Genomic DNA, 27,086 nt, shown 5'->3' on the forward strand with positions numbered 1-27,086 from the left:
TGAAGTTTTAGAAAACAGTCAAAAAATTAAAATTCCACCAAAGTAAAAATCCGATTTAACAAAAAATCTGTTTGTGACAGGAATTCCCACTATTACTACCAAATGCCAGATGGTATCAAACCACAGATACATATTGATATTTATGTGGAAGAGAAGGGGGAAAAACGGAAAAAATAGGGAATGTAGCTGGATTTACTCAGTTAAACAATTCATTATCCTTACAGTCAGATTTAGTGAGTTTGAAGGAGAGAATTTGAGCAGTTATGGAAGAAAATACAGGAATTTGACACCGAGGAAGAGGGAGGGAGGGAGAGGGAACAGGACTGAGGAAAGTGATCCATGACTGAACAGCAGCAAAAGCTGCTTGGGAAGGCAGGGAAAGGAAAAAAGGCCAGATACAGATGCAGATTTAAGCAGCAGAATATATTTTAAGCTCAGATTCCCCAATATTCTTAGACAGGAATGATATTTAGGACAGAAGAAAAACCAGGACTCAACTTAGAGCTGAGGAGGGGCTTGGTTATTGGTATGGAGTTTTTTTTTTCTTTTGTCAGGTGGGATGTGAATACAGCATTTTTGAAAGGTGAGTGTGTTTGTTCCAGAAATAGATTATTCTAAAGAAAAATCAGATTGAGATGCCGATCTCGGACAGCGAGAAGGGGCTGTGGTGTATCGTGAGTGATTGGTGAGTGTACCGGCGTTCTGCTTTCTACAAGAAGCTGGCTACTTTAAGGCGTTTTATTTAAATAATAAATTTTAAAACAGAGGGGAAGCAGGTGGGAAGCAGCAATTAGCCGAAGCGCTGGGAGGCCGGGCCGGGCCCGGTGTGAGGGCGGCTCGCAGCGCGCAGGCCCCGCGCGTGAGGGGGAAGCCGATCCCGCGCTCCCCTCAGCGCATCCCCGGCTGCCGCAGCGCGCCCCAGCAACAGCGCCTCATTAGCATAGCCCACCCCGGGCCGCGCCGCGCCATTGGCCCGCAGCGCCGCGGCGCGGACCAATGGCGGCGCGCTATGCAAATGCGGGCGCGCAGTTGCCAGGGCAGAGCTGGCGCGCGGCGGCCAATGGGCGCGGGCTCCATAAACAAGGAGCGCGATTGAGCTTTGTCACATTCGCCGGGCGCTGTTAACACTTTCCAGTTTAGGGCGAAATTAGCTCCATCTCCCGAGGATCAGGCTCATGTTCTACATTTCACCCCCACAGCAAGGGCAGGGCGGCGCAGCCATGATACACGGGATTTACGGATAAGCGCGCCCGCGTTAGGATTTCGCCTTGCCCGGCTCCGGGACGCCTTCTCCGGGGTTGGGATGCGAAAGATCCCCCAAGGCTGCCGGGTGGGAGCGAGCCCGGCTGGAATTCTTGCCGGGCCTTTAAAAAGCTCTAAAGTTCCCTGTCGCTGCCTTCCTTAGGCAGGTCACCTCCTAAAATTACTGTGTCAGGCCACTCCTGTCCTTCCCTTTTGAATTTATGTTTCATTGGTTTGGGTTTAACCCTAAAGACACAACATCCTTTATTATTAGTATTATTATAATTCACCCCCCCCCCGACAGATTTTAAGCAAATGAAATTTCAGCTCGTTCTACCGCCGCTAACGACTGAACATGAGCGATGCTGAAGCATCCTAAGGTGAAATAAGCAAATTTTTTTTTTCTTTTAAAGAAAAAAAATAAATAAAATATTATCTGCCAGCATATTGGTGTCTGTGTGCCTGTGACGGCGTGAATCCATCACTGACCAGCACCGCTCCTGCTGGGGAGATCCCCTTCCCACGCGCAGGGGGGATGCGGCTGTGGAAAACCGGCGGCTGGAAATGCAAAGAGTGACAGACAGACAGACTTACTCTGGAAGCCCCCGGCTGTCCCTGCAGCAGAGCAGCAGCAGCAGCAGCAGCAGCACTGTCCCCCCTCTCTCTCTCTCTGTGTCTCTCTACGCCGTGGCGGCCGCGGCGATGCCGGGCATGTTTTACTGCACTTTGCCGAGCCCGGCAGCGATGTGCCAGCGCCGCTGCGAGTCACTCACCTGCCGAGGGGGTGGGGGGGGCTTCCTGTTCTCCGGGGCTCCGCCAAGGTGCCACCGGACAGGGACAAGGTGCCGCCGGCCAGGGACGGGGCACGGAGCCCCCGGAGCCCCCGGGCACGGCGGGGACAGCACCGGAGCCCGGCCGCGCTCGGAACCTGGGCCGGGGCAGGAGGGGCGCGGGCAGAGCCAGAGCCGCTCTGAGGGGCCCGGCACGGCCCAACCGCACCGAGCTGCAGCGGGAAACTGATTTTAAAATGTCAGCTCCAACAGAACTTCACAGTTTTACCGGCTCCCTCATTCAAAAACTTAATCTTGGACATTTTAGTAGTAGAGAAACTACTGAAGTATTTCCCTCCGTGCCTTAAAACACCAGCAACACCCTCAGAGAAGCTAGTGAAATCTCCCCTATATAGCCCAAAACACCAGCAACTCCCTCAGAGAAGCTCCTGAAATCTCTTCCTCATTCAACAATTTCACTTTGGACATTTTAGCAGTTATGAAACTACTGAAATCTCTCCCTGTATGCCCCAGAACACCAGCAACATCCTCAGATTTCAGGAGTGAAGCTCCTGAAATCTCTCCCTGATTCAACAACTTCATTTTGGACACCTTAGCAGTTATGAAACGACTGAAATATCTCCTTCCATGCTCTGGAACACCAGCAACTCCCTCAGAGAAGCTCCTGAAATCTCTCCCTCATTCAACAACTTCATTTTGGACATTTTAGCAGTAGTGAAACTACTGAAATTTCTGCTTCCATGCCCTGGAACACCAGAAACTCTCACAGTGAAGCTCCTGAAATCTCCCCCTATGTGTCCTAAACCACCAGCAACTCCCTCAGTGAAGTTCCTGAAATCCCTCCTTCGTTCAACAACTTCATTTTGGACATTTTAGCAGTAGTGGAACTACTGAAATATCTCCTTCCATGTCCTGGAACACCAGCAACTCCCTCAGAGAGGCTCCTGAAATCTCTCCCTCATTCAACAACTTCATTTTGGACATTTTAGCAGTAGTGAAACTACTGAAATTTCTGCTTCCATGCCCTGGAACACCAGAAACTCTCACAGTGAAGCTCCTGAAATCTCCCCCTATGTGTCCTAAACCACCAGCAACTCCCTCAGTGAAGTTCCTGAAATCCCTCCTTCGTTCAACAACTTCATTTTGGACATTTTAGCAGTAGTGGAACTACTGAAATATCTCCTTCCATGTCCTGGAACACCAGCAACTCCCTCAGAGAGGCTCCTGAAATCTCTCCCTCATTCAACAACTTCATTTTGGACATTTTAGCAGTAGTGAAACTACTGAAATATCTCCGCACACGCCCTAAACCACCAGCAACTCCACAGTGTGTGTGCACTACACACCCCAAAAATCAGTGCTGCCCATTCCTTATCTCCTGGCAGCTTTTGGAACCCATTTATTGCATTTATTGCATTTATTTTGTGCTCACTTGCAGCAGCAGCGTTACCTGACAGGGGCTTACAGGATTTCCCAGCAGTCCAGGCTGGGCAGGCACTTTGCAGCACTAATTTATTGCATTTATTGCATCGTTTATTGCATTTATTTTGTGCTCACTTGCAGCAGTGTTACCTGACAGGGGCTTACAGGATTTCCCAGCAGTCCAGGCTGGGCAGGCACTTTGCAGCACTAATTTATTGCATTTATTGCATCGTTTATTGCATTTATTTTGTGCTCACTTGCAGCAGTGTTACCTGAGCAGGGGCTTACAGGATTCCCCAGCAATCCGGGCTGGGCTGGCACTTTGCAGCACTAATTTATTGCATTTATTGCAGCGTTTATTGCATTTATTTTGTGCTCACTTGCAGCAGCAGTGTTACCTGACAGGGGCTTACAGGATTCCCCAGCAATCCGGGCTGGGCTGGCACTTTGCAGCACTAATTTATTGCATTTATTGCATTTATTGCAGCATTTATTGCATTTATTTTGTGCTCACTTGCAGCAGTGTTACCTGACAGGGGCTTACAGGATTCCCCAGCAATCCGGGCTGGGCTGGCACTTTGCAGCACTAATTTATTGCATTTATTGCAGCATTTATTGCATTTATTTTGTGCTCACTTGCAGCAGTGTTACCTGAGCAGGGGCTTACAGGATTCCCCAGCAATCCGGGCTGGGCTGGCACTTTGCAGCACTAATTTATTGCATTTATTGCAGCATTTATTGCATTTATTTTGTGCTCACTTGCAGCAGTGTTACCTGACAGGGGCTTACAGGATTCCCCAGCAATCCGGGCTGGGCTGGCACTCTGCAGCACTAATTTATTGCATTTATTGCAGCATTTGTTGCATTTATTTTGTGCTCACTTGCAGCAGCAGTGTTACCTGACAGGGGCTTACAGGATTTCCCAGCAGTCCAGGCTGGGCAGGCACTTTGCAGCACTAATTTATTGCATTTATTGCATCGTTTATTGCATTTATTTTGTGCTCACTTGCAGCAGCAGTGTTACCTGACAGGGGCTTACAGGATTCCCCAGCAATCCGGGCTGGGCTGGCACTCTGCAGCACTAATCCCCGTGCTGGGCTCTCTCAGACTTTTATCAGCACTTCACCAGAGTTCCTGGTGATGGTGCAGCACCTCCTCCTTCCCCCACCTCCTAAGAACATTACTCACAATTTGCAGTTTGTAACACAAAACTAATTAGGGATGGAATAAATTACCTGCTGCATGGCAGGTTTTTCATGAGAGGTGAAAAACACCCAATATTTTATCCCAAATCAATACCCCAGCATTTCCAGCTGAACATAAAGTTAGCATAAATATCGGCATCGTTTTTAAAGCTCTCTTTTTGTACAAACAGATATATATATTTTTTTAAAAAAAATGAAAAAGAAATCTTTTGCTATGCATCAAACCCATCAAGGGAAATAACTTGAATTATTCTATTTCCCATTTGTAGTTACTGAGGCACAAGATATATTTAAACAGTTGGTAGAGAAAAAATGGGAAGCATCTCCCATATCAATGTACAGCCCGCATGCCAAACCATGAATGTAAGTGCTAAACAAGGGATGAATACATCATGTGCAAGAGTCTCACATGATATAAATTATTCAATACCTGACCAAAGAGAACAGCTTTCAGGAGAGAGGGGGAGGATCTCAAAGTACTTTTGTAGTTTGGATACAGGCAGGGTTAGGAATTGCTGCAGAATCTTTTTAACTCTCTGAAATAATCCCATGTATTTCCCAGCTATTTCACTGGGTGACATCCACCCAGCTCTGGTGTCTACCATAAATAAAGGTGGATTTCATCTAACACAGCCACGACAATTTTAAAATAAAACCAACTGTAAAAATAAAACAACTTGGCACGTGGGCAAGTGTGTATTTTGAGAATTTGGGCTGTCCCCTCCCTCCACCTGCAGGATTTGCACAGCCCTATTGATATGGAAAATCTTTTTTCCTTTCCTTTGTTTGAGTTGGGGATTTTTGGGATTGGATTTGAGATTGCTGTGAACCTATCACACATCTTTAACACACCACACACACACACACACAGAGGCTTTTGAAGTGAAAAACTGAACTACAAAAAAATATCCACCATTATAAATTCCACCTCAACTATGGGGAGGCTGCTGCTGTGATGATTCCAGGGAATTCCCTGGCTGGCTGATTTCATGGATGATTTTGAAGTAATTCATGTCACTCCAAGAGAAATTTATAGCACTTAAATTTTAGCTACAGAGCAGTTCTGTTGCATTTGAAGACATTGCTTTGATACTCTGTATTAATAACACAAATTCTGACAGAGTTCCCAAAAACCAAAATATTCTGTATTAATAACACAAAGTTCCTAAAATCCAGAATATTCTGTATTAATAACACAAATTCTGATGGAGGTCCTAAAAACCAGAATACTCTGTATTAATAACACAAATTCTGATGGAGGTCCTAAAAACCAGAATATTCTGTGGTAATAACACAAAGTTCCTAAAATCCAGAATATTCTGTATTAATAACACAAATTCTGATGGAGGTCCTAAAAACCAGAATACTCTGTATTAATAACACAAATTCTGATGGAGGTCCTAAAAACCAGAATATTCTGTGGTAATAACACAAAGTTCCTAAAATCCAGAATATTCTGTATTAACAACACAAATTCTGACAGAGTTCCTAAAAACCAGAATATTTTGTATTAATAACACAAATTCTGACAGAGTTCCTAAAAACCACAATATTCTGTATTAATCACACAAATTCTGACAGAGCTCCTAAAAACCAGAATATTCTGTATTAATGACACAAAGTTCCTAAAATCCAGAATATTCTGTGTTAATAACACAAATTCTGATGGAGTTCCTAAAAACCAAAATATTCTGTGTTAATAACACAAAGTTCCTAAAAACCAGCATATTCTGTATTAATAACACAAAGTTCCTAAAATCCAGAATATTCTGTGTTAATAACACAAATTCTGACAGAGTTCCTAAAAAAACAGAGTATTTTGTGTTAATAACACAAATTCTGACAGAGCTCCTAAAAACCAGAGTATTCTGTGTTAATAACACAAATTCTGATGGAGTTCCTAAAAACCAGAATATTCTGTATTAACAACACAAATTCTGACAGAGTTCCTAAAAACCAGAGTATTCTGTGTTAATAACACAAATTCTGATGGAGTTCCTAAAAACCAGAATATTTTGTATTAATAACACAAATTCTGATGGAGTTCCTAAAAACCAGAATATTCTGTATTAATAACACAAATTCTGATGGAGTTCCTAAAAACCAGAACACTTTAAAACTCTCAGGCACGCTGTCCTCATAAATCCACATCACAGTTCATAAATTAACAACATTCCAGGTTTTTCCTCACTCCAAAGTTGCCTGGAAGCCCCAGAACTGTTCCATAAAATCCTCCCAGGTTGTGAACTGCACCTAAACCATTTCTGTGCTGCTCTCTCCATGATTTCCTAACTGATATTCTGCATTTTACAGCAGGAATCTGAAGCCAGTCCTGACAAACCCCACTCCCAAGTCACTAAACAATAAATCATTAAAAAGTTCCAATATTTCCATGTCCAATTTAGTGCTCATCACAGAAAATAAATAAAAAAATCAGAAATAAATCCAGGCAGGATTTATTTGGGGGTTGACAAGTCCAGTCAAAGCTCACATCTGAAACCCAATTTCCTGCCTTTGTAGTAATTCTGTATTTAGTACACACACTTCCAAGTTTTGGCAATTACTTCTTTTGATTTGTCTCACCTTGAAGCAGCAGCTTTTAAGGAGAAAAATCCTTAAGTGTGGTTGGATCTGTGCTTGCAGCTGGAAACCACCAAAACCTGGGGATGCCAAACTTCACTGATCCAAACATGTGAGCCCAAAGTGGGGCTCACTGGGAACTGCGTTGATTTATCTCAAGTAACACAAACTTCAACCCAGAAAAATTTAAAACATAACAACAAAAATCATCCACAAAACAGACAAAAAATATCATTATTTCTTTAGGATGATACAATTATTTTTAAAGCGTATCTTGCATTTTTCCTTGTAAGGTTTTATTGTTTCTAGCATAAAATAAGGAGTAGGTATTAAAGCTAGCTATGAAAATTGGGGTTTTGTTCACACTAATAATAACAATGAGAGCAACACTACCCAACATCAGAGTTGTGCAAGTTTTAAAAAATAATTTTTGTCTGCATCTTGTAGAATCCTGGAATGGTTTGGGTTGGAAGAGACCTTAAAAATCAATCACCCAGTGCCACCCCTGCCATGGCAGGGACACCTCCCACTGTCCCAGGTGTTCCAACCTGGCCTTGGGCACTGCCAGGGACCCAGGGGTGGAATTCCAGCCCAGCCCCTCCCAAGGAACAATTCCTGGTTTATCCCACCTGACCCAGCTTTCCCTCAGCTGGTTTGCTCCATAAATCTGATTCCCAGTTACAAAACCCCCATCTGCCATCACTGGGCTCCTCCTTTGCCCCCTGTCCCCTGCAGGGACACCATGGAAGGTGCACAAAGCAAAGACTGCAACATCTGAGCCTCTCCTTCATCAGTCTCTGGCTTTTCTGGGATGCCAAACTCCTGAGAGCCGCCTGCCACCTGCACCTCTGTGGTCACCAAGGGGGTGCAGTGTTGCGGTGCGCTGTAATGTCCCATTTTAGACGCCCAGGTCACCTCCCAGGTGTGCCTGCACCTCTTCCCCCTCGCCCCTTGCTGAGTGAGTCCTGTCAATCAGGCTTAACATTCCAGCAAGGCGTTGTGTGGTTGGTCAAGTTCAAAGGATGCTCCCCTATGCCTGGGGGTCATTGGTCTGTCTGTGTGTCCCTGTCCCCTGAGACCCTGCCCCTCCCACCTGGCTGGTGCTCACCTGGTCCCTCCCCTCCCCCTGTCCCTGAGCTTAAAAGGTGAATCAGACCATGCAGCCGGGATTCTGTTGGAGCAGTTACTGACATTCAGACCTCGGTGACCATGGAATAAAGCTCTGGATATAAACCCTCCAGCAGAATCCTCTCCTTTTCCTCTTCACCATCGCCTGAAGCCTTTCTCCTGAGGTAAACGGAGTTCCTACTAAGCCTGCACTTGTTTCAGTGCCCAGCTGCAATCTCCAGCAAGCCAAGGTATCTCTGGGGTGAAACACCACAGCTGCCGCCTTTGGCCCAGCAGCGAGGGTCAGACTGGCCCAGGCACAATCTAACTGGTAATATTGGGATTCATATTCCAATAGTGCAGGAGGGAAGGAACCATCCCAGCACGTCCTGCAGGGTCTATGAACCGCACCAAGGGAAAGCTGAGTGGATATTGTGCCATGGTTTGGTGTTGGGGTGGGTTTCCTCACCTCCAGAGAGGTGCACAGGAACCATTCCACCTGAGGAAAGAGACTTGGATGTTCCCAAGGAAAGGTGATGATGGAAAATTATTTACAGGATCTAAAGGAAATCTTCAGGGTTCAGCCAACAACTGTTCTGGGAAAAGATGACCCCAAGTCCTGTTCACAGCAGAAATGTTCATGGAGTTCTGACCCCTAAAGGCTTTTAATTCAAACAAAATGTGCCCTGGTCTGGCCAGGGAATGTTCCCAGCTCCTGAGGGCACTGAAATCCACATTTACAGGCACCAGACATGAGTGTCCTGCGATGCAAAGGAACCACGGCCTCATACAAGGCCATGGCACCAAGGGTGAGGTCACTGCAAGTCAAGAGAAGTGAAATAATAACACACAAATTATTTATTTAAAAGCTGAGGTATCAATGAGCTCCAAAGGTTCAGCAATGAGGTTTTAGAAGTGTTCTGAGGGAACAGAACAGAGCTCCATGCAGGGCACAGGCAGGACTGCAAACACACACGTGAGGAGGAGTCTGGGACAGCCTGACTCTTCCCTGGCAGAAGGGGGAAAGAGGAGGGAAATTAGAGGGAAAGAAGAGAGAAGAAGTTGGAAATGCCCTCCTGCCATGAGTGAAAACTCACTGGAGTGAGGGCTGTGCCAGGCTGAGATGATTGAGAAAGGATGCAAAGAAATGTCACCCCAAAGAAATGTCACCTCAAAGAAATGTCACCCCAAAGAAATGTCACCCTAAAGAAACGCCACCCCAAAGAAATATCATGCTAAAGCAATGTCCGTGTCCCAGCAGGACATCACCAGGGACAGTTATCAAACAGTCCCCAAGGGAATGGGATTGAGGGTGGGCAGAGCAGCTGTGGCTGCCCCTGGATCCCTGGCAGTGCCCAAGGCCAGGCTGGGCAGTGGGGCTGGAGCACCTGGGACAGTGGGAGGTGTCCCTGCCACGGCAGGGGTGGCACTGGGTGGGATTTAAGGTCCCTCCCAACCCAAACCATTCTGTGATTCCACAAATTTGGAGCAGAAAGTTCAAACAAGCCCAGGATGTGCCACCTCTAAGATGTCTGTACAAAACAAGAGCCACGTAACTCATTATTCTCATCACTGCCACGGAGCCCAACTTTTCACCAAGTCCATGCAGAGCTGAAAGCCTTCCCAGGAGCAAAGATCAATATCATTTCTCATGCCCCAAAGGCAGTGCAGAGAGCAGGGTCCTGGTGCAGGAGGAGCCCCAAGCAGCTGCTCCTGTTCTGCCCAGCAGTGCTGACGCTCGGGGCTGGGCTCTGCCAAAGCACCACGGGGTTTTCTCTGGCCCTGCTGGCCAGGAGAGCACAGAACTGCTCCCAAATGTCCCCCCAGCTCACACAGCTCCTCAGGACCTCTTTGGGAATTTGTGGGATTGCTGTGATTGCTCTGCAGCTCCAGAGAGCCCAACCATGTCCGAGCAGAGAGGACTTCCTTCTTTTTCTGTCCCACAAAGGGGAGACTTCGCAACATCTCTGCAAACACAAGGGAGTGGACAGAGGTGGAAAATTGTCCTTGCCACCATCTGTGAGAGGAAAGCATGGCAGGCCCTTCAGAGGTGATGGCACTGAGCACCTTCAGCCACCACTGCAATGTTTCAGAACATCACCAAGGATGAAATGATGCTGCCAGGGGAGGCTCTGATTGCTGTCAGGAGAAACTTTCCATGCAGGAGGGGTCAGGCCTTGGGATGAGCTGCTCAGGGAGGTCTGGAGTCTCTGGGAGTGCTCAGGAGCAGTCTGGATGTGGCCCCTGGGGACAGGGTTTGGGGTGATAATCCTGAACACCAATATTTAACAACCCTCCCCATGAAGAAATTCCTCCTGGTGTCCAACCTGGCACAGCCTGAGCCTTTTCCTCCTGTCCTGTCCCTGTCCCTGTTCCCTGGGAGCACAGCTCCTGTCCCCTGGGGAGCTCACACCCCAGGGCCATTCTGCAATCCTGGATTTCACTCCTGAGGGCCAGAAGCACATCAGGCACAGTCACACCTGGGATGTCCTGGCCTTGTCCCTTCCCTTGGAGCTGTGCTGAGGACCCCAGAAAGGGCTGCAGGAAAGTCCCCCTGGCTCTCCAAAGCTGAGCACAGCAATGCCTCTCATGGAGCACCTTGTCCAGAGGCCTCCAAAAACCTCCTGAGGTGTTTTGTGTTCTCCAGAGCTGCTCAGTTCCTGTCTGTGAACGAGGAAAGCCAGGCCTCAGGTTTGCCATTAACACAAAGGTGCAGCCCCTCATTAGCTGCTCTGTGATGAAATCCCCACCATTCATTAGGAGCTGGTGCTGAAAGGAGCCCAAATCACTTTGTTTAAGGAGCTGCTACCCAGCCTTGCTCAGAAGACACCGATTCCCTTTTCTCTCAACTGATCAAAAGGCTCACCCAGGAGGGAATTACCCGTCTTCCTCATGGGGCAGGGCAGCTTCTTGGGCAGACAGAGCTCATCTGTTATCGAGGATAATGTGGATTTTTGATGGCAAAAAACACTGCTAATAAACTGGGATCCATGGGACAAAGGGTGACACAAAGTCAAACACCAAAATGCTGTGACCAACCTGTAAATACTGAGCACAGATCTGTGCAAAGGGTATTTATTTGTAGGGAAGGATTTGGTCCCTGTGAGGTGGGGCACAGGGTGCCCAGAGAAGTTCTGCTGTCCCATCCCTGCAAGTGTCCCAGGCCAGGCTGGACAGGGCCTGGAGCAAGCTGGGACCATGGAAGGTGTCCCTGCCATGGCAGGGGGTGGGAATGGGATGAGTTTTAAAATCCTTTCCAACACAAACCATTCCAGGATTCTATGAAAGCAAAAATTCCCTTCTCCTCTATCAACCCCTTCTCAGAAAAAAAAAGTGAAGCAGATTTTTCATTCATGGTGTGCAATTCATGGAACTGCAGGACACAAATGACTCCTCAGGTGCCTGAACATGCACTGAGTGTTTACCCAAACACCTGGAGCCAGAGGGAAAGACTCTGAAAAAGTGCAAAGACGTCACCACGGCTCTGGGAGTGTTTTGAACCCAAATCCCTGCTCCAGACAAAGTTAGCTCCCAAATTCTATTTAGGGAAAGTGCCTTCTATTGAAGAAGTGGAGTATTCAGCTGGCTCCCTTTTGGTGGCACTTTTTCTGAGCACAGAAGTGTCAGAATTTTTGCATTTGGATGGCAGCCTATAGAGCCTGGATTTCTCCCAAGAAAAAACGAAGTTGTGCTTCTTGCCTTCCCCTGGAGCTCCACATGCCTCCAGACATAAAAGAAAACACCAAACAAAGAAAAAAACACAACAACTACTTTTGCCTTTCTCAGGATCCAAACAGTCGTTGCCCGGGGCCTTTTGCTATCAGAATCTTTGTTGGAAAACAAAGCTGAACACAGAATTTAAGCTGAAGGTGCACAATCCTAACTTGAAAACTGACCCATTGATTTGGGTGTGAAACAGCCTCTTTTTATTCTGAGGAAAATCTCTTTTCTTCACAAGAGAAATCATGAAGACTCCTGAAGTCCATGAAGTCAGCCCAAGCCAGAGGACAAGAACAACTTTACAGATAAAATTTCTCTGAAGATGGAAGAAAAGCTGAACTTTCCAAGGAAAGCAACACAAAATTCTCCCAGGCTTTGTAAGGGAGAAAGAAGCAAAGGAATATTCCTGCAGCTGCAGGTCAGGAAAAAAGAAGTTATATTTCTATATATATTTATATATTATGTATATATAACAAAAGCTAGAAAAACCCTGGGGTTTTTTGCTTTGACAAGAGGGGGGGAAAAAGCAATTTTCTCCTGAGACATCATAAGTCCAAAGAGAAAGAAAAAAGGATTGAAGGACAACAGAGGAATTAAGAGCTGAGGAAGGAGGGAAGCAGCAGCTGGGTGTTATAGGTAAAAGTTAAGTTAAAACAGGATATAGTTCAATTATATTGTATTAATTATGTTATATTATTTGTATTATGTTAAAGGGGGGGCTTATAAGAATGTGCTAGAAGGGTCCAGGGTTTGGTGAAACCGGGCTCTGATGGGGCAAGGCAAGGTCCAAGAGAGATTGGATGAGACATCTGACCAATCATTCGAAGCCCTGCAGAAACGATTGGTCCAGAATGAACGGCGGTAAAGACCAATGAGAAGCCTGGAAATGGACCAATCATCATGAGGATCCAAAATGCACCAATCGTGGACCCGGGGGGGCCTATAAACGTGGGGAGTTCTTTTGGGTCGGGGTTCTTCTTCTTTTGGGGTCCTTGTTGTTTGGGAGAACCCAGCGCACTTGGGGTGAGCGCACTGTTTTCGTTTTTGGCTCGCTGTGTGGGTGCCTGGGCTTATCCTGGGCACTCCGTTCCTTGTAGCTATTTTAATAAACGAGAACCTCTTTCTCTGGAGAAAGTTTGGCCTCGTTCATATCCGTAACATCTTTTTTGGGGACTCGTCCGGGATAGGCCACGCCCCGAAACAGGGGCGGGGTCCGGGGTAGCCCAGGACCTGGGAGATGCGTCCAGCCACCTTTTTGGCTGCCAGAGGCTGGACTACGTTGGACTGCAGAAGGGTTTGCGCCTATACCCGAGGCCGCAAGGAACACAGCGCCCCAAAAGGTGAGAGCCCTCCGAGAGGGAGCGGGGCTCACGTTGCCTCAGAGCAACGTGAGTGGGGCTGATGTTACGGGTATTGAATTGAATGATTGGTCAGATGTTTCATCCGATCTCTCTTCGACCTTGCCTTGCCCCATCAGAGCCCTGTTTCACCAAACCCTGGACCCTTCTAGCACATTCTAATAAGCCCTCCCCCCTTTAACATAATACAAATAATATAATTAATACAATATAATTGAACTATATCCTGTTTTAACTTAACTTAACTTTTACCTATAACACTGGGTACCCCTGGATCCAGCACAGCCCAGGAATCCTTCCCAGCAGAGATGGGAATTCTCCAGGTACCAACAGGCAAACAGCTCCTTAGTCGGGGAGCTGGTGCTCAGAAACCTCCTCTGGCCAATCTGCAAATGGCAGAGCAGGAGAGGCTCAGCTGGGAACTGAATCTGTGAAATCCTGGGGTGTGGAGAAAGGGAAACACCCCAACAGCACTGGAATATCAGATATTGGCCAATAACTGCTCTGCTCACCTCCAGACTCTGGGCTCTGAAAAGAAATCCTTCTTTTTCTTTGAAGGATTTAAAGGAGTTTCCTGCTCTTATCAAACCCCTGCCCAGGGCCATTAAAGGTGAGGAATAATTCTGGGGCTCACCAGTGACAAACCACAAGATCACCACAAACTGCTCTAAATTAAAGCACCCAAGACTAACTTGTATTTTTTTACCCAGCTATTTATTTATTGTAATTATCCTAATGCTGGGATCAAAGTTTCCCTTCAACATCCCAGGGTGCCCAGAGCAGCTGTGGCTGCCCCTGGATCCCTGGCAGTGCCCAAGGCCAGGCTGGACACTGGCACAGTGGGAGATGTCCCTGCCCATGGGATTCCATGAGCTCAACAAGGCAATTTTGAAAAATTAAATTCTGGAGAAAACTCCAGAGATGTGAACATTTAGGCCTAGAAAGAAACACTGCCTTATATACATCCAGCACCAGAAATACCCTAAAATCCACACCTGGATCCACCACTGCGCTCAGGGAAGTCTCCAGGAATTTCTCAGCACTGGGAAATGATTACTGTAAAATTATTTTACAAAGGTTTAACTTTAGAAACAAGAAAAAATCAATTACCAGATTGCTGCTTTTTTTTACACAGTCCTTAAGGCCTAACTCAGAGCCTCCCATGCACATCTGGAACTCACCTAAGGTGAAGCTGGAAATGGAATTCTGATGGACATCTGCTGCCTCTCAGATCTCCTGCTAAACTTCACTAAGTGAAATATCTCAAAGGCCTGATTCCCACTTTTATTCCAAACAAAGCCTCTGCATTACTGGAAGGTGCAATACCTGGTAAATATATTTGGTGGGGTGTTTTAATTTATTTTACATTTTATAAGCTAATATAATCTATGTAAGCCATTATTCCATACCTACATGAAGATAAAATCAGTTTTATATTCAGCTTAAATTGTGGATCTAGTGAGAGGCATTAACAGCACGCCAGAACTCACACTAATAGGTGAGTTCCAATATGTGGAAATCCACATTAATGGATTTACCAACATGTGAAATCTTGGAGAAGCAGTTCATTCCTGAAATCTTGGAGAAGCAGTTCATTCCTGTTAGGCACCTTCAGGACCTTGCAGGAGCATGAAGATGTCAGCCCTAAAAGCTAAAGCTAAAAACCATGTCTGGATCTGCATGTGTTGCCAGAAGGAGTTTCTTTTTCTGGAGAGTCCTGAGGAATTGTGGACTTTAATCACAATATTAAACATTTCTCTATTTCAAGGCCTCACTGCCTACAAAACCAGGTAACAATGAAACCAACTTCATCCACCTTTACAGAGATCATCCTTCTGTTATTTCCTGGCACAGCACATCTGCTCATCCCTCTCCATCACATCTGAGGCAGCACAAACAAGTGGCAGGGTCACCCCAAAATACTGAGCTCAAATATTAAAATTTTCACTGATTTTAGTAAAGAAAAGCCAAGTGTTGGATGGTTTAGCAGACTTGAGGTTGGACTCTCTGATCACAGAGCAGATTCAATGAGGTGAAGGAGAAAATACTGAGCTCCAACAGGCAAGATGCTCAAATATTAAACTTTTCTGTGATTTTAATAAAGAAAAAGCCAAGTGTTGGATGGTTTAGCAAACTTGAGGTTGGACTCTCTGTTCACAAAGTGGATTCAATGAGGTGAAGGAGAAAATACTGAGCTCCAGCAGGCAAGATGATCAAATATTAAAATTTTCTGTAATTTTAATAAAGCCAAGTGTTGGATGTTTTAGCAAACTTGAGGTTGGACTCTCTGTTCACAAAGTGGATTCAATGAGGTGAAGGAGAAGGTAAGAGCATGCAGAAAAAGAAACCAGTTACAGAATTAACCAGTAAAGCAGAACTTCATTCTCTGCTCTCTGCTGTATCCCCAGATTTTAAAGGGATTTTCAATAACCAATCCATTAGGAAAATGCCAGCACCAACAGGAAGGAGGAAATCAAGAACAAATCTCTTTTCTCAGTGTGGAACAAAGCTGCTGCCCGTGTTCCAGCTGTGCAGAAGTGCCCAGCAGCTGCCTCTGTGTGCCATGAACCCAAAGCAAGGTCCCCAAAGGAATTTTGGGACAATTTAACTCAGCCAGAAGCCACCAGGGGCTGGGTGTGAGTGTCAGGGAGTGCTGAGCCCAGAACCAGGCTGTCCCTTGGGCTGGGCATTCCCTGCTCCTCCCAGGACAAGTGCAAGGTCAGAGCCTCCAATCTGATGTGTCACTGCTGAAAACAAACTCTGCTTCTTGCTCTCTAATCTGATCTGATCTAATCTAATCTAATCTAATCTAATCTAATCTAATCTCTGTCCTTAACAGCTTACCAACAAATGTGGTTTGAGATTGTGGCATCACAGCAGAAATCTGAGAGTCAAACTTTGCCACTTTTCCATTTTCCAAGCTTAACTGTGCTCCTGAATCCAGCAGGGTCTGGGCAGCCCTGCTCAGATATGTCTGAGCTGCACCCAGGGGCAGTTTGGATATCCCTGGAAATACCCAAAGTGTGCATGGAGAGCTGATGCACACTGGGACATGGAAACTCTGAAACCTGGGCAGAGCAACTTCTCCCCTGGATGTGTGTAACTCTGTCAGCAAGCTGAGCACAGCCTGGGCTGCTCTGGGAAACTGGGAACCCACCAGGATCAGCCTGATCCCATCAGGAACCAAACACATCTGGGAGCCCACCAGGATCAGCCTGGTCCCAGTCAGGAACCAAACACATCTGGGCACCCACCAGGATCAGCCTGATCCCATCAGGAACCAAACACATCTGGGAGCCCACCAGGATCAGCCTGGTCCCATCAGGAACCAAACACATCTGGGAGCCCACCAGGATCAGCCTGGTCCCATCAGGAGCCAAACACATCTGGGCACCCACCAGGATCAGCCTGGTCCCATCAGGAGCCAAACACATCTGGGCACCCACCAGGATCAGCCTGGTCCCATCAGGAACCAAACACATCTGGGAACCCACCAGGATCAGCCTGGTCCCATCAGGAGCCAAACACATCTGGGAGCCCACCAGGATCAGCCTGGTCCCATCAGGAACCAAACACATCTGGGAGCCCACCAGGATCAGCCTGATCCCAGTCAGGAACCAAACACATCTGGGCACCCACCAGGATCAGCCTGGTCCCATCAGGAACCAAACACATCTGGGCACCCACCAGGATCAGCCTGGTCCCATCAGGAACCAAACACATCTGGGAGCCCACCAGGATCAGCCTGGTCCCATCAGGAACCAAACACATCTGGGCACCCCTGCCTGCCAGAGGTTTGATAGAAATCCAAACCCACAGGGCACAAACTGAACTGAACTGAACAGGGAGCACCAGCCTGAGCAGGGAAAGAGAAACACAAACCTTACAAGTGAGTGTCCAATTTCAGCAGCATTTAGGAGCAACATTTGCCCAGTTCTTGCCTCCACCTGCCTGATGAAGGATTATAAATGGAGTCCTTACCAAGAACTTGCCAAGAACTGCCAAGAACTTGCCAAGAACTTGCCATGAACTCACCAATCCTTACCAAGAACTCACCAATCCTTACTAAGAACTCACCAATCCTTACCAAGAACTTCCCAAGAACTTCCCAATCCTTACCAAGAACTGCCAAGAATTGCCAAGAACTTGCCAATCCTTACCAAGAACTTACCAAGAACTTCCCAATCCTTACCAAGAACTCACCAATCCTTACCAAGAACTTGCCAATTCTTACCAAGAACTACCAAGAACTTGCCAAGAACTCACCAATCCCTACCAAGAACTTACCAATCCTTACCAAAAATTGCCAAGAACTTAACTTACCAAGAACTCACCAATCCTTACCAAGAAGTTGCCAAGAACTCACCAATCCTTACCAAGAACTAAGAACTCACCAGTCCTTACCAAGAACTCACCAATCCTTACCAAGAACTTACTAAGAACTCACCAGTCCTTACCAAGAACTCACCAATCCTTACCAAGAACTTACTAAGAACTCACCAATCCTTACCAAGAACTCACCAATCCTTACCAATCCTTACAAAACCTCTCTTAGCTGACCTTTAAGAGAGCCATCCTGTGGTGTCTGTCTGTGTTTTAAATCCCGACCCCAAAGGAACAGAACTTTGGGATGGGGGAGAGGTTGTTTCCACCTGGCTCCATGATTTATCAAGGATGCCTCCTGCAAAAATCTGCTGTCCTGGATTCAACACAGCAAATGCTCAGGAGCTCAAGTAAATTTGAAGTTCCATTTAAAGTCCAGCCTTGCCCAAGAGAACCTTTCCTTTTGTTCCCACCCTGAGCACTGACTTTAAAGGCTGCAGAAAAATCTCTGTATTTCCAGCATTCTGTTCATTGCAGAGCTCAGGCATTCTCAGTGGACTGACCAATCATTCAGGAAATGGGAAATAATTTTAATTGTTATTACTGCAATTTTTGAGCTGAATTTTCATTTGGTTTTGTTCAAAATAAGTTTTTTGTCTTTGCTCTTAGAAATCGGCAACAGAAATAAATTTCAATAAAGAAATCTCCTCCCAATTTAAAACTTCATTGGAAGTTACCTCAACAGGTTTTAAACAGAGGGTCACATGGATTGGGAGGCAAAGTGAATGGAAATGACTTTTCCAGAATACTGGAACTATACACAAGAACAGCAGCACCCAGAGGTTTTCTGGTTTAGATGCTCTGCTCTGTCCCTGAGTAAGGAAAGCAGCACCTCCCACCAGGCTGTAATCCCACACCAAAATCCTGAATTTTTGTTTCCTCTTAGATGGGGGCTGAGGCTGAAAATTTAATTTTCAATATCACAGGTACCGAGCCATTCTGGAGGAGGGGGGAGAAAAAACCTTTTCTTTTAAATAGGCAACTTCTTAAATATGGATGCAGGAATCTAACTTTAGCTGTCCAGGTTTCCACAGTGCTGCTCTCAAATGCAGAAAGTGGAGCATTAATTTAGTCTGTTGACTTCAAGGTTATCATTCATTGAGGTCAATGACTCCATCTCTGAGAAGCAGAACTTCCATTGCAGCCTGAGCAGCACAAAAACTCCAAAAACCAGCCCCAAACCCTGCTGCAAAGGGATTGATTTAGCCGTGGAAAAGCAGGGGGTTAATGCCAGGAATAGCCAAGGAAAATAAAAATAAAAAATATTAATATTTCCCAAGAATATCCAAGGGAAAATAAAAATAAAAAATAAAAATAAAAATATTTCCCAGGAATATCCAAGGGCAAATAAAAAGTTATAATAATAAAAATAATAGAAAAAAATTACTAAAATACTAAAATAACAATACTAAAATAATATTGATATTGATATTATATTATTATCATTATTATTAATAATATTAATATTAATATGTTGTTGTTGTTGTTGTTGTTGTTGTTGTTGTCGTCATCATCATCCCAGGAATATCCAAGCTCTCATTATTGATATTGATATTGATATTGATATTGATATTGATATAATAGTAGCAATAATAATAGCAATAATAGCAATAATAGCAATAATAGCAATAATAATAATAATAATGCCATCATCATCATCATCCCAGGAATATCCAAGCCCTCATTATTGATATTGATATTGATGTTATAGTAATAATAGTAATAACAGTAACAATAGTAATAGTAATAATAGTAACAATAGTAGTAGTAGTAGTAGTAGTAGTAATAATAATAATAATAATAATAATAATAATAATAATAATAATGATGTCATCATCATCATCATCCCAGGAACATCCAAGCCCTTGTATTTCAAACTCCCCTCCTCACGAGCAGCTCTGTCTCAGCCATGATTTATATTTATATTTATATTTATATTTATTTGGGTGGGATTTCTGAGCGGATCTGCCCAGCCAGGACCTGAACCTCCACCACAAACGCCCTGGGAGGCCCCAGCCAGGCAGAATCCAACTGGAACCAGCACCAAACCAGTGGGAGCCCCTCTGTGCCAGCAGGGAATCAGCACCTGCACCTTGTTTGTCTTTCAAACCTGATTTTCTGCCTCCCACTGGTGTTGGTCCCCTCAGAGGTCACCTGGCCACCCCAGGAACAGCCAGGGGAGGGGTAAGTTGGTGCTGGCCCAGGAATTTTGGATTTTCCTGGTAAAACTTCCAGCTCAGGTAACACAGGTGAGCTCCACACACACTTTGTTCTGAGTGCACAACAACAGAGGGGTTTTCTGCTTTGCTTTGTGGGTTTTTTTAATTAGTGACATATAAAAACATCCTTTAAAATAGCTACAGGCTCAATGAAATCAGCAACTGAAATGTGAAATAGGAGATGTGAGAGTCATGGCCCAATGCTCCACTTCCATAAAACAAACACCTGGACACTTGCAGGCCCCAAACCCAGCCCAGGAATTCCCAGAAATCCTCCTCTGCATTTGTTGTATGTTAATAATGAATTCAGCTGGGGCAGGACAGGGACCTGTGGGAGAACTGAGTAACTGCCCTTGCAGTGTCCTTATTGAAAAGGATTGGATTGGCTTTTTCTCTTCTCCAAAAATGACCATTTTTAATAAAATTAAGAGCAATATGAACACCTCAAACTTCACCACACCATTATGACATTTCCTTGGTGCTCAGCATCTCTGGTGCATCCAAGATAATTCCACGTTGATGAGAACAATTTGCTGTAACCATGATGTTACTCTGTTTTCTTACAAAGGTTACAAAAAGAAGTTTTGAGCTCTTCAAAAGCCTAAAAATCAGACAAGTCAGTGTTTTTAGATCCATATTCCTTAGGCTCCAGCATAACTACAAAAGTCAAAACCAGAAAGCTGTCATAAAACCAAATGATTTTTATAAGAAATTTCCATAAAAAAAGAGGGAAAAAAAGAACAACCAACCACTGAGTTACACAGGAGCAGGACAAGGGGGAGCAGAACTCTGGACACACCAACTTTAACCAAGATGAATCCCTGCCTGTAGGGACTCAGTAAAATCCCAAATGTGATGCCAGCACAGCATGAGAAGTGGATATGGGCAGGATGATCGATCACCAGCCTCACCACACCCAGCAGTTTGGTTCCTTGCTTTCCCCAAAGGTCCTGGAGGGACTTGCAAAGGACAAAGGAGTGAGAAATTCCCATTCTGAGAACAACGTGTCACCTGTGTCACCACAACCTGACTGAAATACAAACTTGGCTTTAAAGAGCTGAACCCCAGCTTTGCTTATGGCCCTGCTTCAGGGGAAAGCAGAACAGATCCTAAAAACCCACAAGTAAACAGGAATCAGAGAATCATTAGGGCTGGAAAACACCCCTGAGACCCTCAAAGTCCAACCAGTACCCAGCTCTGCCTGGTCCTTCTCCAGGCCACAAGCTCAGGTGCCCCATCGACAGATTTCTGAGCATTTCCCAGGCCTGAGCTCCCTTTCCATGGGCAAATTGCTGCTGCTGTCCCAGCTGAGCCTGCCCTGGCCCAGCCTGAGGCCGCTCCTTCTGCTCCTGTCCCTGTTCCCTGGCAGCAGAGCCCGACCCCCCCGGCTGTGCCCTCCTGGCAGGGCCTTGTGCAGAGCCACAAGGGCCCCTGAGCCTCCTTTGCTCCAGCCTCAGCCCCTTCCAGCTCCCTCAGCCCCTCCTGGGGCTCCAGCCCCTGCCCAGCTCCGTTCCCTGCCCTGGACACGCTCCAGCCCCTCCAGGGCTCTCCTGCAGGAGCAGAACTGGGCCCAGCCCTGGAGGGGCCTCTCAGAGCCAGCACAGAGGGACAATCCCTGCCCTGCTCCTGCTGCACACACAATTCCCCATCCAGCCCAGCTGCCAGGGGCCTCCTGCCCCCCTGGGCACCCCTGGGCTCGTGTCCAGCCCCTGTCACAGCACCCCCAGGGCCTTTCCAGCCCCTCTGCCCAGCCTGGAGCTCCCTGGGGCTGTGGTGACCCCACGCTGCTGCCTCACCCCTGGATCCTGTCCTGACCCTCCCACCCTCCAGGTCCTCACTCACTCCTGCCCAAACTGTGCTGCCCACAAACCGAGGGTGCACTCGATCCCCTGCTCCAGACCATCAATAAAATTACTGAAAATTTTTCACTTCTCCCAACAGCACCTTAAAGTGCCCTTTTGCTGGGTGTCCCACATATTATCCAGGGCAAAAAGACAAGTTCAATGTGCTGCAAGTTTGTTTTCCTGGTGATTCAAACTGGAAAACAGCATTTAATATCCCCATTTCTCCAAATTTTCACTTTCTTTTTTTTTTAGAAAGCAGAAGACCTTAAAACATTTCTGTGTTTTCAGCCTAGGTGGTGATCTAAAATTGAAGTATTCCATGGCAGAAGTGAAACAATCTTCTTCTTAGGGGATTGTTTCCCCAGCTCTGCTGTGGTCGACTGTTGGGCTTTGGAGCAGCTTCCAGGACAATGAAGTGAAGCCCATTAAAACACAGAATTTACCAACCCTGGAGAAGCTTCCCCCTTTAACCAAAGGTAGTTCAGACATTACCAGGCACCTCTGATCCATCACCCTCGAGAAACCTTTAAAAACACAAGAGAGCCATCCCCAAGAACCACAAGAACTTTCAATTTCAGGCCTGAGCTCTCCCCAGGCACTCTGAACTCGAGACCAAGAGCAGCAGTCACCAAATGACTCCTCCTGTCCCAGAATTATCTCAGGGCAGGGTCTCATCTGAAGGCCTGCAATTCTTGTTCATTCTCAGAACCCCAGCACACCAAGCCTGGCTCTTCTAATAAACACAAAATGCAAATAAATCTGAATTTTTTAACTCCAACACATCACAGGCATAAATATCCTGGTTTTTCATCTGAATTTATCAAGGGACTTGTAAATAAAGAATTTGGGTTGCAGGAGACGGAATTACCACTTAAATTTCAAAATCTTGTATCCATTTCAATTCTGCAAGCTCATAATTCTAAGAAGCTCAACACCATCAGAAATTCTGACCAAAACTGAAAGTGCTTCAGTTGGGAGTTTTAAATCAGAATAAAGCATTGCAATGTGAAACTGAATTCTCTCAAACACTGCCATGCATAAGGTACAATTTCATAACATCATCTCTCCTTTCACTTGTGGGATGAGTATTTTTAAAGCTTTCAAAACATTTTCTCAATATTTAGGTTCTATTTTAATCTGTCACTGCCTACTACACAGAGCTCCCCAAATCTGATGGGACATCAATTTTCTACACTTTTAACGCTGCTCCTTTAGATGAAGATATTGAAAATGAAATATAAAAATGAAACATAAAAACGAAATATCCCTTTGGAGAAGTTTTCCCTTCTCCTCTCCTTCACCCAACCTAATTTTAGAATTCTTTAGACCTGCTTTGACTTGAGCTTTCAGCACACAACTCACAGCCATGGGAGTGGAACGAGAGATGTTTGGTTTTCAGGGAATGAAATCTCCACTTCCAGCATCTTGGTCCAAATCCAAAGGCTCCATGTAAACAGAGCCTCCAAAGCTGTTTATGCAGCAACAGCTGATGCAACTGAAAACTGTCAATCAGGAGATGAGCTCCATGCTCACAGAAATCTGCTGGATTTTTTATTTCCCCAGCCCTAAGGATTCCTGGGGTTTAAACTGAACAACAAATCAAAGATCTGGTTGAAATAAGGGCATTTGGGTATAAGAAATTAGAGCAACCCTCTTGGACAAATTTAATTTTATTCTTGTGATTTTCCCTGACTGTATTTCCAGCGAAAGTAAAAACCAGTCATTGAAGCTGCAAATACACTTGGCACTTCCAGGATTTCTGATTAGCCAAAAAAAGGGAGAATTTCCTAAAAATATCAACCAGCACCTTCAGAAGCATTCCCAGAAAAACTCTGAAAACAATATTTCCATTCAGGAAAACCATTTTCTTCCTGGAAGAAGAAGAGTTTTCCAAGCTGCAGAAGAGTTTTGAAAGGGCAAAGAAAAATTCCAAAATTCTTCAATATTCTGCTAAGTTGGAACAACATCATTTGGGGGGACAGAGAATGGAAGAGCAACAAGAAGCACATCAAGAACATCCAACATTTGTCATTGTAAAAATCCAAAACATCAATCACCTGTATGCATCGTCTTCTTTCAAGTCTCATATCATCCTGCGGGGTTGTGGGGACAGGGGAGTCCAGCAGCAAACAACCCTGAAAAGGGAGAAAAAACAAAAATTAACTTCTGAAACTGCTCAACCCCCAGCTAAACCAAGGAATCCAAACGAAAATGAAGCTTTCCATCAGGAAAAGCAAAGACAGGCATGACAAAGATTTATTTTCTACTGATATCTGGTTTTATAAAAACTTTCTAAGTGTTAAAATGTCAACTATTAACTTAAATTTACACTGGCCATTGAATAAATCTCAAAATTAACATTATCCCAAAAAATTGTCAGTCACCCATCTTTGCCAAGCCCTTAAATATTTGAATTTTCACAGAAATTCAGTACAAATTTCTAAAACACAGCTGAACTTGTGGGATTTTCCCAAATCTACAAGACACAGAACTATAAACACATATCAATCCCTAAATGTTAAAAGTTCATTTCTCCTCATAGATGAAACTAAATTAGGTTCAGCTAGCTGCAAATAATTAAAATATGCTCAGAAAAATAGAATTGTATTTTCCATAGACAGAGAGATGTATAGATAGGAGTTTCTGTCAATATATAATATATAATACATAATATATAGTATATAATAGATACTATATAATATATACTATCTAATATATACTATATAATATATAATATATAATACAGTATATATTATCTATAATATATAATACATTATATATTATATACTATATAATATATATTATATGTTATGTATGGTATACAATATAGAATATACAATATATAATATATATTATATATGTTATATGTTATATATTATATATTATATATATTATGTATTATATATTATATATTATATATTATATAAATTTCATTTATATATTATTTTTATATAATATATACAAAGCATAAATAATAATATACATCATATTTTATCATTTTATATATGTCATATATTATGTCATATCTTATATCTTATATCTTATATATATTACATGTTTTATATTATATATTATAGTAATTATTATATATTTCTGTCTTTTTTAAAGAAAACTCCAACAGAAATTAAGAAGAACAGCAGAATTATTAACAAAAAAAAATTAAATTAAGCCCCAAACACAACACCCAGCAACTCAGCCTGGTTAAAGTATTTCCCAAGAATTTATTTCTGTCCTGTGCCACTCCAGCCCTGTCCCTGTGCCATTCCAGCCTGTCCTGTGCCACTCCAGCCCTGTCCTGTGCCACTCCAGCCTGTCCCTGTGCCACTCCAGCCTGTCCCTGTGCCACTCCTGGCCTGTCCTGTGCCACTCCAGCCTGTCCCTGTGCCACTCCAGCCCTGTCCTGTGCCACTCCAGCCTGTCCCTGTGCCACTCCAGCCCTGTCCTGTGCCACTCCTGGCCTGTCCCTGTGCCACTCCAGCCTGTCCTGTGCCACTCCAGCCTGTCCCTGTGCCACTCCAGCCCTGTCCTGTGCCACCCCAGCCTGTCCCTGTGCCACTCCTGGCCTGTCCCTGTGCCACTCCAGCCTGTCCTGTGCCACTCCAGCCTGTCCTGTGCCACTCCAGCCCTGTCCCTGTGCCACTCCAGCCTGTCCCGTGCCACCCCAGCCTGTCCCTGTGCCACTCCAGCCTGTCCCTGTGCCACTCCAGCCTGTCCTGTGCCACTCCAGCCCTGTCCTGTGCCACTCCAGCCTGTCCCTGTGCCACTCCAGCCTGTCCCTGTGCCACTCCAGAGTCACCCACAGCACAGGGAAGGGCAGCAGGACAAGGAGCTGCTTGTTGGGGCTGTGCAGGGGCAGCTGCTGCAGTGCTGGGTTGGTGTTTTAGGAGCGGGTGACTTTTTGCTGCTGTGCTTCCCCAAAAGGGGAAAACCCTAAAAGTGTCCATCCCACATCCTGAACCCACGGCCCTTTTATGGCTGCAGTGCCCTGGGATGGCACTGCCACATCCACAGCTGCCAGGGGCACTGCTGAGGCCACAGCAGGTCCTACACACCGGGCATTGCTGTGCCTGAATCACTTTGGTGTGAGGGAAAGGTGATGAGCCCACTGAGCCAGCTCAGAGCCCCAGGACTGAACAGCAACAAGAAGGAAGAGCAAACTCTGCTTTAAACAAACTAACAATGCAATCCCAGAGTGGTTTGGGTGGGATGGACCTTAAAGATCACCCAGTGCCACCCCTGCCATGGCAGGGACACCTCCCACTGTCCCAGGCTGCTCCAGCCCCAGTGTCCAACCTGGCCTTGGGCACTGCCAGGGATCCAGGGGTGGAATTCCATCCCAGCCCTGCCCACCCTGGGGGCAGGGAAGGATTTTTTCCCACCATCCCACCCAAACCTGTAATTTTTCAGTGTGGAGCCATTCCCTGTGTGCTGTCCCTGCATCCCCTGGCCATTGTCTCTCTCCAGCTTTCCTGGGGCTCCTCCAGGCCCTGCAAGGCCACCCTGAGCTCAGCCCAAAGCTTCTCCTGTGCAGGTGAGCAATGCCAGCTGTGCCAGCCTTTCCTGCCAGCAGAGCTGCTCCATCCCTCTGCCCATCCTGGAGCCTCCTCTGGGCTCTCTGCAGCTCCTCCCTGTCCTGCATCACCAGCTCTGTCCACCCCACACAGGTGCCCAGAGGCTGCAGAGCCTCAGTCCCAGCTCTGCAATCTCTCCCTGGCCAAAATCCTTTTTTCCCTTTACCTGCAGCACCCCTGGGTTTACAGCAGGATTACAGGAAGCCTTTGCCAGCAGCAGCTCAAGGACTGAAGGACTCTCTTGTCTTTACCCCCTCTTGTCTTTCCCCCCCGGCAGCTCCAGCACTGCCTGACCCCTCCCAGTGCCACCAGTGCCAGACCAGTTTCCATGCTGACCCAGCTTAGCCCAAACTATCACCAGAATTTGATCATTTTTCAGCCAAAATCCCCTGGAGTGCTCAAGCTGTGCCTCGTGCCCGTCCCAGAGTGGGAATGCTCGGCTCCCCCAGCAGCAGCAGGGGAAGCACCGAGCCCGGAGTTATTTCAGAGTTTAGAAGACGCTTTAAGAGGTACCAGCACTGAGCAAGAGCCGCTGATGCGAGAAAGTCATTAACAGGCAATTAACAGGAATCAACACATTGGCGCACCTCAGAGCTGACCAGAATTCAGAGCCAGCCCAGCCTCAGCCTCCTTGCAGCTCCCCA

At 45.7% G+C, this 27,086-nt stretch overlaps 1 protein-coding gene across 3 annotated transcripts in view; it reads right to left on the bottom strand.

Annotated features, from left to right (window-relative positions):
* Positions 1-27,086, bottom strand: part of DYRK1A (dual specificity tyrosine phosphorylation regulated kinase 1A) — a 103,912-nt gene that overhangs the window by 43,503 nt on the left and 33,323 nt on the right. For 2 of the 3 annotated variants that reach the window (XM_054290015.1, XM_054290014.1), the window contains exon 2: positions 23,929-24,006. In XM_054290015.1, coding sequence (XP_054145990.1) covers positions 23,929-23,938 — 10 coding nt within the window. In that variant the 5' untranslated portion in view covers positions 23,939-24,006. Of the gene's footprint in view, positions 1-1,836; positions 1,894-23,928; positions 24,007-27,086 lie in introns of those variants that run through there. The other variant, XM_054290016.1, reaches the window with a different exon arrangement.

The sequence above is a fragment of the Melozone crissalis genome, unplaced genomic scaffold, assembly GCF_028551555.1.
Source record: "Melozone crissalis strain CALT ecotype California unplaced genomic scaffold, PUWL_Pcris_2 ptg000075l_1, whole genome shotgun sequence".
Taxonomy (NCBI): domain Eukaryota; kingdom Metazoa; phylum Chordata; class Aves; order Passeriformes; family Passerellidae; genus Melozone; species Melozone crissalis.